The 15,507-nt window shown below is 38.4% G+C and overlaps 2 protein-coding genes across 6 annotated transcripts in view; one reads left to right on the top strand and one right to left on the bottom strand.

Moving 5' to 3' along the window:
* The window catches only part of LOC102219361 (3-hydroxyisobutyrate dehydrogenase, mitochondrial-like), a 28,747-nt gene extending 23,657 nt beyond the window's left edge, over nt 1-5,090 (bottom strand). Inside the window, exons 1-4 of the mRNA XM_023345102.1 lie at nt 4,990-5,090; nt 2,657-2,817; nt 2,423-2,532; nt 2,216-2,337 (exon numbers count right to left, since the gene is read on the bottom strand). Coding sequence (XP_023200870.1) covers nt 2,216-2,337; nt 2,423-2,532; nt 2,657-2,817; nt 4,990-5,050 — 454 coding nt within the window. The 5' untranslated portion in view covers nt 5,051-5,090. The remainder of the gene's footprint in view (nt 1-2,215; nt 2,338-2,422; nt 2,533-2,656; nt 2,818-4,989) is intronic.
* A 434-nt stretch (nt 5,091-5,524) lies between these two features.
* The window catches only part of LOC102219612 (tax1-binding protein 1 homolog B-like), a 28,225-nt gene continuing 18,242 nt past the window's right edge, over nt 5,525-15,507 (top strand). For 2 of the 5 annotated variants that reach the window (XM_023345330.1, XM_023345325.1), the window contains exons 1-5: nt 5,525-5,662; nt 6,481-6,596; nt 8,012-8,226; nt 12,975-13,077; nt 13,593-13,783. In XM_023345330.1, coding sequence (XP_023201098.1) covers nt 8,038-8,226; nt 12,975-13,077; nt 13,593-13,783 — 483 coding nt within the window. In that variant the 5' untranslated portion in view covers nt 5,525-5,662; nt 6,481-6,596; nt 8,012-8,037. Of the gene's footprint in view, nt 5,663-6,480; nt 6,597-7,063; nt 7,119-8,011; nt 8,227-12,974; nt 13,078-13,592; nt 13,784-15,507 lie in introns of all 5 variants that reach the window. The other 3 variants (XM_023345326.1, XM_023345328.1, XM_023345327.1) reach the window with 3 other exon arrangements.

Raw genomic sequence — 15,507 nt, 5'->3', positions numbered from 1 at the left:
TTATGGATGATGTGTTGGTGCTTAATGGCCATGCAGAAAAGGACTGGGAGAGCACTCTTACTTGCCTGAGATTCCTGCTGCAAATAAAATCTGGAGGAACTTAGTAAAAATTAAGAAGACTGATTTGTCCTCACTCATAAAAAAAAAGTGTGTCTTTTCGAAGCACGTTTTGGCCCCTGGATTATTCAACAAATAGAATCTTTGCTTGAACAACCTAAAATTGAAAGATGAGAGTCAAAGCACATAGTTAGTACAACGCATAACTTGCGCAGTGAATCAGCAGCCACACCAGTAAAGCGACCATTGATGTTGATTTTGGGAATACATGAAGTTCCTTAATTAAGAAAAGGCATTGATTTTCATTTGTTTTGACTTTTTGTCTGACTCGTATGGGTCCAAAACTTCTGACGAAATGTCCCAATCACATTTTTAATGTGCATCAATAAATGCTCTGTCCAAAAGGTTCCATCAGCATGTCTATTAGCAATTACACATAGTCTTTTCTTGTGTCTGAGCTAAGTGAATGATAGACTGTGTTAGAACATTTTAAATTCCTTTCCAATCCAAGTATGTGAATCATAGGATTTGCTGAATAAAATATTTTTTACAATTACCAAGACAAAAAAATGACTGTGTGAAAAAATTATATATTGTCATGATAACAATAACTAAAAGAATATGTTTGCAACATAAAAAAACGGACAACTGTGATTGTTAATTTTCCGGTTTGAGTATTTTTTTTCTTTTACACGAGGGCATCAATGCATAAATAAAAAAAATAAATAAATAACGAGTGCAATTGCTGAATCCTGTTTATGGGTACAATTATTATGCTTAATGTAACTGATGTACTGGTGAATCATTATTGCAATAAACATAATCATAAATGTTTAAGGCCACTTAGCCCATCCCAACTGTGGCTGAAGTTTGAAAAGATTTTTAGGGCCAGCTGCCAGCAAACAGGTTTGACTGCTTTATTACTGTCGTGCTGTTAAACCCTCACGAGTCAAACAATTAACCTCTTATGTATAAAAAAGCCAAACAGTCATGTGATTTCATTCACTTTTAATATATTTTACACCATAACTTTATGGTTCTCTAAAATAAAGTATTATGATTGAAGTATTATGTTTTTTGGAGGAAAGGGGTGCTGATGCCTGTCCTCATCAGAGTCACAATGCTGGTCATACCCGGAGAAAAAAAATGACAACCTTAATGTTGGCAAACTTTTTGTTTCTTCTTGAATTACACATTTGTCACAAGGAGTCATGCACCACTGCTGTGGCTAACAGGCAGAGTGTGTTCACCACAGAGAACTTTTAAATCCCTGGGTGGGGTAGTGGTCTAGGTCTCCAATTGCGTGCACTCAGACAACAGTTCGAATGAATCATAGCCGTATGAACTCACTTTCAAGCTAAATATTTTTGCTCTAACATCCATTTTATAGGTGGGCAGTTGTGTTGTGCATTCATGCCCACTTTTGTTGTGGTGCACAATATCACTCGTTTGCAAGCCAAACAGGAAGTAGACAAAATGACAATTAAAGGTTGTTAAAATCATCACCATCATTGAAGCTATTTAAAGAAAAGTATATACAGAAAACATTTGGTGTTGAACATAAGGGTTTTTTTTGGTTTCCATTTTTTCCAACATATTTGCACCTCTGTTGGGTTTAAAACAAGCATCTGAAAGAAGCATAAAGCTACTTCATATGACACAAGACAAAATGTAGTCATTTAATCTTCCACCTACATTCAAAACTCATCACTTGAAACTATTGTACAAAGAAAAACAACTCCTAGACTTGATCTTCTTTAAGTCTTTCCTCTTTTACCGGAACAAAAGTCAAATTAATGACAATTTGCAAATCTTTTAGGCAATCAGAATGGAGGCTCCTAACCAGGGAGAATTGGGAGCATATATTTTATCAGGGTATTTTCAAGATTTAAATTTGACAAAGAAGACAAAAATAAGGATTTTTGGTTTTAGATGTTGATCACTGGTTCAGATATCTCTCCCAAAGTAGCTGTAATTTCACCAAAAGACAAGAGACTGAATACAAATACCACACTTATAAATTTGTTGAAAAAAATAACTATCCCTCTCCTTTCAACATTAGAATTACATGTCAAAATACATTGAAATTTGATGATGAAATGTGACTTTTACGGATCACAACAATGTATTTAATTAGGCGCTATAAACAAACGCTTACCTCCTGACACTGGAGCATCCATGAAGACGGCGCCCATCTTCTCTGCCGCTACAGCCATTTCTTTAGCAACAGCCGGATCAATTGTTGAAGAGTCGACCAGCAGCGTTCCCTTCTTCACCTTCCTGAGCAAAGTTAGTCAGATCACACTTGCATTACAGGTACAGCTTTTTTATTATAATTATCATAATCAAGCAAGAATCTGCCTACTTCAAGATGCCGTTAGAGCCCGTGTAGACTTCTATGACATTTGGACTAGATGGCAGCATTGTGATGATGCGGTCTGCTTTCTCTGCCACGTATGCAGGAGAGTCAACCACCTAAATGTCAGATTCATTATCATCATGAGGGCAAAATGAATACGGTTTGAAGTAAATGAGTTGTGCTGGCTTTCAAAGAATATGTTGCTGCATGGACATTTAATAGTTACTTACAACATCTTACCTGGGCACCCAAGTCCTGCAGCTCTTTGCAACATTCTGGGAAGACATCAGTGGCGATTACAGGATAACCATTTTTTATTAAGTTCTTGGCCATGGGACTTCCCATATTTCCCAGACCAATAAAGCCCACTGGTGTCTTTGAGGCCATGGATCTTGTTGATCCTAATAAAAAAGAAAAATTAACAATGAAGTTAAGTGTAATGATGACTACATTGGTCTCCAATGTCTAGAGGGATTTCTCTGATTAGCAAATAATTACAGAATAAGTACCACACAAAAGCTGAGGGTTTTCCCTCCCAGCTATATATTTAACAAGAAATGTGTTCATTTTGCAGCAAGTCTTTGTCCTTTCATTTTCATCAGGCCTTTAGTAGTTCTGCCCAGATTAGCTCACAATATAGTCCAGTGAGACAAAATCCATCAGACAAGACTGGAAACCGGAGGTGAATCAGCCAGACAACAAAAAGGATTAGACCTGGATAAAGATACCCAAACAATGAGCTTAAAGTAAATTCAGCCAGCTTTACAACATGCTGAGTAAATACCGTCACGCTATAGTTTCAAAGCATTTCCAAACTAATGTATGTACATCAAAATTTGCCAAGAGATTTTGTTGTCAAGTTTTAAACTTTGAGTGTTGCTTCAGTAACAGACTAACTCTATGGAAATTTACTAAGGTCATGTTGTCAACAAAAATAGCTTAATAAAGTCTTCAACCTAGTCGGTATGTTGTTTAAGCACATTGTGGACAACAAAAATAACTCCAAGTATGCATTGCATCACACTTAAATTTCTCCTGATTTTTTTTGTCTTGTCTGATTGATACAGTGCTGTATGACACTGAGCTGCATGTGACAATGTCTTTAAGTTGTCATAGTAACATTTTGTGATTTGCTTGATAGATTGCAAGACATTCATTATTTTAAATCACCCCAAGAGATATTCAAAATAATGTTGTGAATCACACAGCTGCAATCTTGCAACTATGCAAGGGCCAGTTACCAGGATTAGTCTATGAAGTCTTACAAAATTAGTTCCAAAACAGCTAATATACGATCAAAACATTACATTGGCTTAGAATCCTTTCCTTGAGATTCAGAAAAAAATTAGGTCTAATAACCAAAATCATCTCAAGCTATATAAAGCTGAGTAAAAGCAGCGGTTTCCAAAACCTGTTGCTGCCGACCAAGAGGTTGACCACACTTTTCCTTTCCTTGCCAGAAAAACAAATTTGTGTGTCTTGAAATATTTCTGGTTGTGAAAAACACATAAGTCATGGTGTGAAAAGTCCCACATCTCTCTTGTTTTGACAATACCATTTTTAAACTGCAGTTGGCAAGTGATGAGCAAGCGTGACTGCAGCACCCTGCTGCAGACTCTACCCAAACACACAGACAAACCAACGGACCAGCTAATATTAGCTTGTTCCCCTCACAATTTCACTCTATGAACAGAAGAACAACCAAACAGGAACTATTTACTGTGCAGTAAGCATTTGAAACATGGTACTTAATTTAGTGACTGTTTATTATTCTATATTTTAGCTTAAGCATACATATGAAAATCAAATGATAAAATACTTTAGTTAAGAATATTTTTATTTACACTTTGTTTATTCATATAGTAAATACTGTGATATTTTTATTTTAGGAAATACCCTGTAATAAATTATTCCAGCTATAATTTCAGATTTGGTTTAAAATAAACATACATTACTCTTAAAATGCCATCTTATGAAGCCTGTTGGAATATTAGTACAATACTGAAATATTACAGACAGGGATTTTGGCTTTATATATACAGTATTTGCACCTTGTCAAAACTCTCAAAAAGAGTATTCTTAGTTTTACAAGTGTGACATCTTAAATGTAAAAGTTTTTGGTCATTTTTTTTTTGCTTTTTACAATATAAAAAACAAACTGTTTTTTTTTTTTTTTATCTGTGATTAGTGATGAGTACTCGATGCTATAATTAGAGTTAGGATTTCAAGCACTCAAACGCTCAGCAAAGATTCTTGCACACAGTCAGTAAAACTTAAGCATTTGTGACATTTAAAACCTAATAAAGCTCAGCCTTAGAGAGTTTTAAAGCAACTTGCTATCAGCAGGTATGGACCCTGTATCTCTGTGCGCACACCTGGTATTCAAATACATAATGGACTCAGGGACATTGTGTCCGAGCTGCAGCATTATCGAGAACTCCAACTCTTTATACTTTCTTCTAAGGGCTAAAGCTAGCTAACAAATTGAAGAAAGGGGCATTCCATTTGTATTTATCACTGAAGAATATTCCCGTGAAGGGGAAATTACGTCACAACGCAAACGAATACGTTACCGAAGACATGCTTGTTCCACCTGAAGCATATACTCCGGGAGCCTCTAAACAACGCAGCCATGCTTCTCTCCCCCTCGACCTCGGTATTTGGTGACAGCTGTCAAGCCAGGAAAGCCACAGTAAACTGTTATGATTCAGTGTCTTTTGGACCAATAGCAGCGCCGGATCAGTTGGCCGGACCAATGGGAGAAAAGCGAAGGCGGGACATCCTGTGATTTTGCTTGAAAGTGCCCTTTGGTGTATACTTTTGCTACTTTATCCAGAATTAATTACAGTTTTGAAAAATCGCTGGTCATGCATATAGGATTATAGATGTATACAAGTGTTTAGCTCTGTTTTTACCTCGGAGCTGATGGTACATAGTTGTAAAAAACGCCATATGGTGCAGTATTTTATTTTTGAATGAATGGGGGGAAGCTAATTTATAAGTTTATTATAAAGAGTAAAAGTTTGTAATGATAATAATATACTGTCGCTGTTTCTAGTCGGGGTGTCCTGGTTCCCCCCCACCGGCCCTCGCAGCATCACTGGTGCAGCAGCTCAGCATCATCATCTCTCCCTCTCTCTGGAAGAGACGCATCAGCGTCAGAGCTGAGAGTCGGGGGGAAAATAAACACAGAGATACGACGAAGAAAGTCTCTGTTTCTTTACAAATACAAGCCATTTAATAGAGGTAAGGTTTATTTTCATGCTAAACTGGCTCGTGTGTGTTTGTGTGTCATGTGTCATCGAGCTCGCCGCCCTAAGAGGATGATGCTTAGCTAGCTAGTAGTGACTTGACACAACATGGCCCGTCCACCAGCTAATGTTAGCCACCTTTAATGAGATAAGCCTTAGGTTGCTTTAGCTACAGTTCACTCGGCCGAAGTGTATTTTAGCTGCTCGGTCGTGGATCTCACGTCGTTTCTGTCTGTAACGTTACAGCTTTGAAATGTGCATTTCTGCATAATATTTATTACCCTGTTTATTCCTGGGGTGGAGTCATTATAAAATGTAATGCGTTGATAGACTGTTTTGCCTTTTTGTGGTTCCAGAGTGAAATTACAGGATGACAGGGATGCCAAAAAGCTGCATACATTCACAAGTGTTTGTTTCTTTACCATCAACCTGAGCTTCCCTTTACAGTTTTCCTACACAGTTTGGAAAAGTATTGGAGTTTTCAAGTCTGAAAAAGTATGCAATGGAGAAAATTTACATGTATTTTTTTTAATTGCCAGATTTATTCCCCATCTTATCGTCTAAATCCATCATTCATCCATCTTGGTGCTCAAAAAGTGCATGAAAGTACATGCTGTTGTGTGTTTATGGCACTTTACAAAAAGAAAATTGGTCAATCGAATCCAATCATAGATATATTTCAACTGATCCTATCAGTTGAAATATCCTAATGAAGTGTTATCAAACACGTCATTCAAGATCCCTATTCGGAAATAGAGAAATGGAAACGCGGTCTTTCATATCAAAATCACCATATTTATTATTATTTTCCAGCCTTTTACCTCCTGGTAAAGGAGCAGAACTTTGTGTCACCATGAAATCATCTTTGACTTGACTGAACTCCTTCAGAGCCACAGAGGAGAAATTACTCAACAGTTTACACATGCAAGGTAATACATTTGATTATTACAACTTTGATTGGAAAAAAAGCTATGGCAGGGTTTCTCCCAGTGTAATATGGGCCACCGGGTTTTACTTGCCCCCCCACCATGCTAAGTTTTTTATTTTAAATATATATACATATATATATATATATATTTTACAAGTAACAGAGGCAGTAAAGATGGTTTAATAGTTGACACATTGACCTGGGTGTGAGGGCTCCCCTTTGGTTTCATATGCTATTATTTCCAAATTATGATCCTAACATATGCACCTCCAAATTTTTGTAACTTTGAACATTTTTTAAGACAAAAACACGGCGGGCTGCTAGTGGACTGGCGTAGTGTCTCTACCACCAGGCTATGCAGGTTTTCTGGGGGACACCCTGTATTGTAAAGACTTGTTCTTACTCAATGTTTGGTTATCACTGGCCTGGTAAAAAAGAACCCTTTGTTCTATGCTTCACTTCATACAGAGGGTCTGGACCCTTGGCTATTAAGAAACGATTGCAACTGTTTTATTGCCGAAGAGTAAGATCCCTTTTATTAATTTACCTTTTAAATGGAATATATGGTTACAAGATGGTGGACGAGTCAATACTTTATAGAACCTTTTATTAGTGACACATATGGGTCCATAGTGAAACATTAAAATAAAGCATCAAATCAAATCCACAATGTCACAAATCTACATGAAGGCTAAAGCGCCAATGATTCCAGAACTTTGAATAAAACATGACTGAGCTAAATGGAGAATCTGTCAGGGACACAATTACACTATTTGTTTAGTCAACTGTACACTCAAGAGATTCTGCAATATAGCATGACGAGTGGGTACACCAACAGTAACAACCGTTTGACTTACACTGCTCCATCTTAGCATTTTAAGCAGCAAAATAATTCCACCCTTCTATGCTACAGTGAGTTTCTGAATGTTGCTTTCTCTGCAGCACCTCCACAAATGGCCAGTGTACACTGGGAGACAATAGGCTTATTTAAAGTGCCCAATTTTCACTGGAACAACGAACGTACAAAATTTACGTCTCAGCATATTAACTTGTGCATACATGATTTTGCATTTCATTTGAAAAGCCATATTATCAGATACATAGCGTCCTAAGTATTTAGGACGCTATGTAACAATAGGAACAGTACCAGACAGAGTCAAGTCAAAAAATACAAAATTGTGGTCCTCCACACATCTATAAATAAATGTCATACTCTATAAGCATATTGAGAACAGACCCCCAGTAACGTCTTCTGATGATCTGCCAAACTAAATCCTAATTAAATACATTGAAGTTTATGGCTATAAAGTGACAATGATTCAAAAGATTTGAAGACTTCTGCAAACTGATATATGTGTGAAGGGAAAAGAATACAATCTCCTCCAACTGTTTCTCTTCTGTTTTTCTCACTTCCAGGCAAATGAAGTGACCAGCAGGGCAGCATGTCATCATTCCAGGTGGTGGACTCGTCTCCTGGCTGCAGCGTCAGCATCATGGAAACATCCAACTTCGCTCATGTCATCTTCCAGAACGTAGGGAAGAGTTTCCTACCACAGGCCCCCTTGGAGTGCCGTTACACGTTGACCCCTTACATTACTCCCCACCCCAAGGACTGGGTGGGCATTTTCAAGGTATTCGATGAATGCAATTTACTTTGCTCTCAGTGTTCAAATTATAATTTTTTAAAATCACAGCCATTTACGCAGGTTTCTGTTGGTACAAACAAGTGTTAGGGTTGCATTAATTGCACGTAGTTTTGCACTTAGCACATTAACACATGCATCCGCCCCGACAGTAATGATTCGTCACTACAAGCCTGAAAACCTACCGCAAGCTTTGGTGTGGTTGTTCTGCAGGCAGAACAAGGAAGAGTATACACGGTGGGCTGTTTGCCCACATTTGGCCCTCTTTATGACCCACTCTGATTCTTATTAAGACCCCTTCCCTTTCCATCATTTCACATGTGCCCCCCGATTCCCTTTCCTTTGACTTTCCATCAGCCCATTTCCCCTTCTCTGCTTGGACTCTTTTATCAGGGCCATCAAATCTCACACGTAATTAACAGGAAATGGGAGCCGGGAAACTTAATGTCTCGTAAAGACAAAAGACAAACGTTTTATCGTAGTTTTAAGAACTGACTTCAAATCCACCAGTTCAATTAAAAAGGAATAAAGATGCTGAGTTTATTTGGAAAAAAAAAAAAACTTGAGGATTGGAAAATGTAATTATGGTAAATCATGCTAAAGAAACCCGTTTGATGGTCAGAGCTCCATGTCAGGGAACAAACAGACCGTAGATTTTTAATCCTCTTTGACGTATATGTCTGTCTTTCTAGCATTCATTAGGACTTTATTTTATAGTTGCAAAGTCTTGTCACTGTCTTTATACCCATTAAACTAAAACAATATTTACTGTACTTTATTGGGAATAAGTGTGCTAGAATAGCAAAAAGTGGTGCATAGATGTTACATAAAAGGAAAAGAAAAATATAGTCCTTAGCTCCTCATGTAAATACTTTGTAAAACCACATGTTTCTACAGACTTCACACATAACTACTAGTAGTTGTGGACATTCTTTGCAAAATAGCTTAAGCTCATCTGTACAGAGCAGTTTATAAATCATGACACAGATTCTTTAAATTATTTAGGTCTGGACTTTGACTGAGTCAATTCCAGTTTGTTTTTTTGGGGGGGGGGGCGTTGCATGACCATTCATTGCACAAATTACATGCGATTGCAATAAAATTTTTGTTTTCAAACGGTTTAAGACCCTAAAGCAATGCACATGCGCAGAAGTAGAAGAAGGTAGACGTCACAAAGAAGTGCACTCTTTACAAAAGTTAAAATGGCCGCCGCCGTCGATGGATCGATTTTAAAGTTGTTCAGCAATGGGAGCCGGCAGTATTGTCACATGATCATAACAAGACAAAGGACAGCAGAAAAAAAACAAAGCACAACTAATAGCAACAGCCTTTTTTGGGCATTAACCGCAACTTCTGTAGGAGAAGTGTGTTAGGCTGTGCAGTCAAACGACGTAAAAGTCGGCCAAAATGCGATGCGACCGTTCTGACCGCAGACGCTTTAAAAACTGTCGCATACATATCTGAGTTAGTACCACACAAGAGTGGCACAAATCGGAATTGTTGGGGGTGAAAAGATCGGAATTGCCTGGTTCTGACTGCCATGAAAACATCTGATCACATGTGCCTATCGTGTGAATGCATCCTAATGTTTGTTTTGTTTTCGAATTCTGCGACCTGATCCGTGGGAACTGATCTGACTCAGCCTGTTAGCTTAGTTAAATATCCATGCATCAGGACATTTGTAGTTGTTTCCTGCTCTTTTAGCTTTTGAGTAAAAAACTTTGAGATGCTCAACGTTTGGGAAATTGTTTTATAACCCAGTGTATGTCCGTGTTTGCTCTTTGTGATGCTTTGTGTTCACTAAAGTTCTCTTAACAGATCTCCGAGGCCTTTGCAGAACAGCTGGATTTGTACTAAGATTATCTCTTTAATTATTAAATGACATCTGACCGTAGTTGGTTCCATGGGATTGTGTGGATACAAATACACACCGTGCTTTTTAGATTTGTATGTAAAAAATGTAAAAACCAGCTATCATTTTGCTTCCCCGTTGCAGGTAAGCACTACTTTGTGTTGGTCTCACAAAAATGTTAAAAAGTTCAAGTAGTACAAACAGAAGGCACTGTAAACGAAGCGCCATTCCAAAAAAAATAAAAATGTTATAATCTTTCACAAATTATGCACATTTTAAGCTATGCCAGCAAGTTTCAGTTCGAGTTACGATGCTGGGGAATTTTTTAAAACAAAACTGATTACAGTTGACTTTCACACTCCAAAGCTGTTAATACTAGTCTTTAGCATGAAGGTTTATGTCTTCCCAGAGGCAAAAACTTTTCGCAGGTCTGACTCAGGGACAGAATATTTTCTTCCTCTTTCCCATCCCATCTTCATGCGCTGCCTGTGAGAGAGCCAGACTAAGCAGCAGAGCTGAGATCTGCTGTGAGCATGACTCAGAGCAGGCAGGGACGGTTGGTTTAAGTTGAGTACAGACGCCTCCTAGTGGCTATAAGTGTTCATGCAGCACATTGATACAGGGATTCTGATGCAACAAACATGTTCCTGGACGGTGTTGCCCTCCAGCAGTATTCACATGCTGTGTGTACACGGTAAACATGGACAGTGTACATCTTAAACACGCTTCTATAGCCCAGCGTTTGCTTTCTGTGTGTGCGTTTCTTTTTTGTGGGGGATAAAGTTTAGAACTGCCACTCACATTTCCAAGTTTTTAACTCGCCCACTCCCACACCACTCCAACAAACAAAAAGGAAACCCCAGAAGGCTTTCAGTTGTGGCATGTTTCGCCGGGTCGGCAGGGAGAAACCCGTTGCGCGAGCGTATAATTAACGTGTCATCACGCTGTCCCCTCTCACTTGGTCTTGAGTGATTGATAGCTGCCTTGCCTGTGATTATTTTATAACATCACTCCTCTCCTGGAATGCTACTCCACGTCTAAGCAAACGTCAGTCAACCTCACCTCTGCAATTAGCAAAATTATTGATGCCTTTTTTTTCTCTCTCTCTTCTGTCTTGTGCAAACACACATGACCGCACAAGCAAAGGCTGGCGCGAGGCCATCGGAGCGCCGAGCTCATGCCTGAGACACTGGTGGAGGTGGAAAAGAATGTTCTTGGCGCAGGACTTCACGCTGACTGCTACTGGCGCTTTGCAGCAGAGATGTGATGTGTGTTACGTGATGATGGGGGTGGGGAGACGCAGTGATTAGGTTTAAGGAAACAATGCGTTTAAAACTGACACTTTTGACAAATGCTTCCCGTAGTTCAGTTGATTTACAGTTTGAAAGTCTAAATACTTTTATGGGATTGGTGTAAGTAACTCAACATTTCAATAAAACTGTTTTCCTTTGTATCAATTATTAAAGTAATTGTTTATTAGCTAGCTAGGATATTAACAGCAGGATATTTAGATATATTTTATTTTTATTGAACCGTGCAATGACTTTGTCCATCCTATTTCCTTCGTAGGAAACTAGACAATGTCATTGAATCGTAAGACATAATTCTTATTCTATATATTAATTTTTTATATATATTTTTATATAACTTTTTTCTTTATTTTTTTTTATTTCATAGGACCACGTGATTGAGTTGTGCCACACATTTAACTTGAACATTTGGTGGTACATGACTGACTTAAGAAAACAAGAAATTATTTCCGGGAAAAAAAACAATATCTCCTTTTTCCTGTTTTTCTTTTTATTCTTCACTGACTGAACTTATAAAGTCAAACTGACCAATCAAAGCAACGTACACTAGCGCTTCTTATCGCAAGACCACTACTCTTCCCATGGAGGCACAGTTACTCCATCCACCTGTCCGTCCATCTTTCAGTCCAGGTGTCTGTCCATCCATCCATTCATCCGTCCTTCCTCTCCTACAACTTTGACAATTTACAACCATCTTGTGTTTTATTAGGATTTTATGTGTTTGACCAAAATAATCTCATGCATATCTCTGCTGTGGTTCTGAAAATGTTTGAAAATTAAAAAATAAACAAGCAGTCTTCAAAAGAGTTGGCATGCACATACATGTATTCAGCATTATTGAATCAATGCTTTGCTGAACCACCTTTGGCTAGAATTACACATACAATGATTCTGTATGTGCAACACAAAATAATTGTATATTAGTAGGTCCCTCCTTACTTACAAGACTTAGCTCAGTCTTGACCAGATAGCATCACTGAATGTTATTTTTATTTCTTGCCACAAATTCTTTATTAGATTTAGGTCTGGACTTTGACTAGGCCATTCCAACACATAGATATGCTATGATTTAAATAGGGGTGCTTCCTGACTGATCACTCAACCTTAATGAGCCTGACCTGCCGATACAGATTTATTTGTTTGAAAAGTCGCTAAGTTGGCAACAGGGGGGTGACTTTTGTTTATCGTGCACATGCAGACTCTCACAGCAGAGCAAAAGTGGGCAGTGGTTGATTTTCAGGCCTTTGTGGAAATAGATGGTTTGGTTTCTCATGTAAACATTGGCAGATCGGCAATCTGCTGAAGTTAAGGAAATCGGGGCCGATCGATTGGTGCACTTCTTCTTGGCATTTGCCCTGGATTTCTTTATTTATTTGAAATAAAGGGACATGAATACATGAAGCCACGCTTTTAAAGTTGTTATTGGTAGAAGAAAGGAACTTGTAGAGCTGAGTTCTTCAGACAGTTTTTTAAAAGTAAAAAGTAATACACGTATCAAAAAAAAAAAAAATCAATATTTGGACTGTATGAGTTTTAAAATTTAAAATCTTTTTTCATGCACGCTGCTTCCCCAGGTTGGTTGGAGCACAGCCAGAGATTACTACACCTTCCTTTGGTCTCCCATGCCTGAGAACTACGAGCCGGGAAGTACTGTGCACAGGACTGTTGTGTTTCAAGGTACGCACTCAAGAGATCCACACACACATTATTACTGAAACCACTATACAGAGCCTGGGTATTCCAAAGTAACTCCTCCATTTTACGGTGCATATAAAAACCAGCACTTTTATTTAATAAGGGAGAACGACCGCAAACGACGGCCTGGGACCCACGCACCTCTCCTACCACACACACACACACACTCTCACGCTGAGGGTCTGCGGACTGGTTTTTACTGGACCTGGAATGGTCAGATATTACCCAGTGAAAATATGAGTTCACACTGTGGTGCTTTAGGAGTCAGTAAAAGCGGCCGGCTACTGGTTCGACTCTTCTCAACGCCGCTCCGTTTCCGAGTGGAGAGTATGAAGCGCCAGTTGAATCTCAGAGTAAATACAGGCTGTTTGATGTGTCAGCATGCGGAGGACTTGTTGTAAATATAGACAGAAACACTTGTTTGTATTAATATCAAAACAGGTTGGAAATAAAACATCATTTTAATACCGCACCTCCTATTTCTCTCTCCCTCGCAGGCTATTATGTCCCTAAATCAGACGGGGAGTTTTACCAGTTCTGTTATGTCACTCATGCGGGGGATATCAGAGGTGCCAGCACGCCCTTCCAGTTCAGGCCTGCCACGCCCACCGAGGAGCTGCTGACTGTCACAGAGGAAGACAGCAACTCAGACATACTGGTCGTTACCACCAAGACCGGGCTGCTAGAGGTAGACCACACACGACCGTTGCTTATATTTGGTCTTTCTGCTCTTGACCTCCTAGCAGTCAACTCTGACATCATCAGCTGCTTTTTTTAGGCAGCAGCAGACACATGGCAGTATATCTTTGTCCCATTTCAGCTCCTCGGCCCTCGGGACTGAATCAGTCCAACTCTTCTACTGCATTCATACAATCGGGTTCTTTTCGTGTGGCAGAATGGCATGAGATTTTTGCACCACTGTGTTTTAAATGGCCCATTTTGAGGCTTTTTCTTTTGTTACAAAATAAAATGTTATTTTAGTAGCTGCTTTTTTTTTGTTTCTGCATTTAACATATGAGCAATATGCCTAACTCTCCAGGGCACAATTTCTTACATGGGAGGCAAAATATTATAAAGAAATATGTTCAGTTGTGCCTGATTGAATTACCAGTTTTGTCTCGGTAGATCCAGTCAATGAGGATAGGGCACCCTCTGTGGTGTGTATCCATGTGCATGCCAACACTTTTGAAGACTGCTTGTTTATTTTTAATTTTCAAGCATTTTCAGAACCACAGTAGAGATATGCATGAGATTATTTTGGTCAAACACATAAAATCCTAATAAAACACAAGAAGCTTGTGGTTGTACAATAGAAGAGGATATGACCATGCACTGTAAATAATGTTTACGTTGGCATGTAATTCAAGGATTGCTATCTGTACAAAATTAAATTGAAGGGATAGTTTACTTTCTCTTTTCTCGTTTTATTTATTTATTTATTTATTTTGTTGCTAGTTTTAAAACTTGCCAAACATAAACTGGATGATTCCACACCCATAATCTATGTTTTAAAGAACAAACACTTTTTTAAACACAGTTTTAATTTGTGGAAATGAAAGGGTTTTCTAGCTTGTGCAAGAATATCTGCAGAACATAAAAAGAAGATGTAAAGAGCATGTGGAGTGTTTTACATGTAACTAAAGCAAAGGATAGAGTTTGCTATACAGTAGGACTGTTTTATTGCCGCTGCACAAAATACAGAGATCACAAGTGAGCAAAAACAACTTGCTGGCTCTGTTTAAATAAAATTGTAGGCCAAATTTTTTGAAAGACTCTGTACATTTTGTGTGTTGTGTGGACACTAAGCTTTCTGTACCAACACTGAGTCACAGGGATGGGAACATATGTTTTTATTTTTTATGTTTGTGTACTCCCTCAGTAGTACATAGTTGTCATGGGTACTAGAAGTTAAAATTGAAATGTTTGTGTTTCTATTCCTATAGAGTCCACAATAGAAAATAAGTCGATTAATCTTCTGTCTGAAGCACTCCACACCAAATGAATGCAAGGATGTTTGTAATACTGATATGCCGGATGTAGAAGACCCTCCAGCTTGTGTTTACCCAGCAAGTGGTGCAATCTGGCAGGCCCTATAATGATGCAATAGTGTTTTATGTCAAGCTATTTGCGTATTTATTCTTTCTCTTTGATATAAGGCATAAATTTTGACTGCTACGGTGTGTGTATTTTGAATTTCCACACTGGGAGACGTTATTCAGCGCTTTCATTCAGTATGAAAAATGAATTGAAACAAACACTTTTATTGTTTTATATTAATACCAGGAAAGATGCCTTTCAGTTTTGGACTAAATATGTCAAGGTTTATTTTCAATTTAAAATGAGTAAATCTCAGTTTTGGCATTTGTTTCTTTCTGCTGTTATGCCGTACCTTTACACCCCATAAAGGTCACT

Source organism: Xiphophorus maculatus, chromosome 13 (assembly GCF_002775205.1).
Source record: "Xiphophorus maculatus strain JP 163 A chromosome 13, X_maculatus-5.0-male, whole genome shotgun sequence".
Classification (NCBI taxonomy): domain Eukaryota; kingdom Metazoa; phylum Chordata; class Actinopteri; order Cyprinodontiformes; family Poeciliidae; genus Xiphophorus; species Xiphophorus maculatus.
This window is presented reverse-complemented; position numbering and strand designations above follow the sequence as displayed.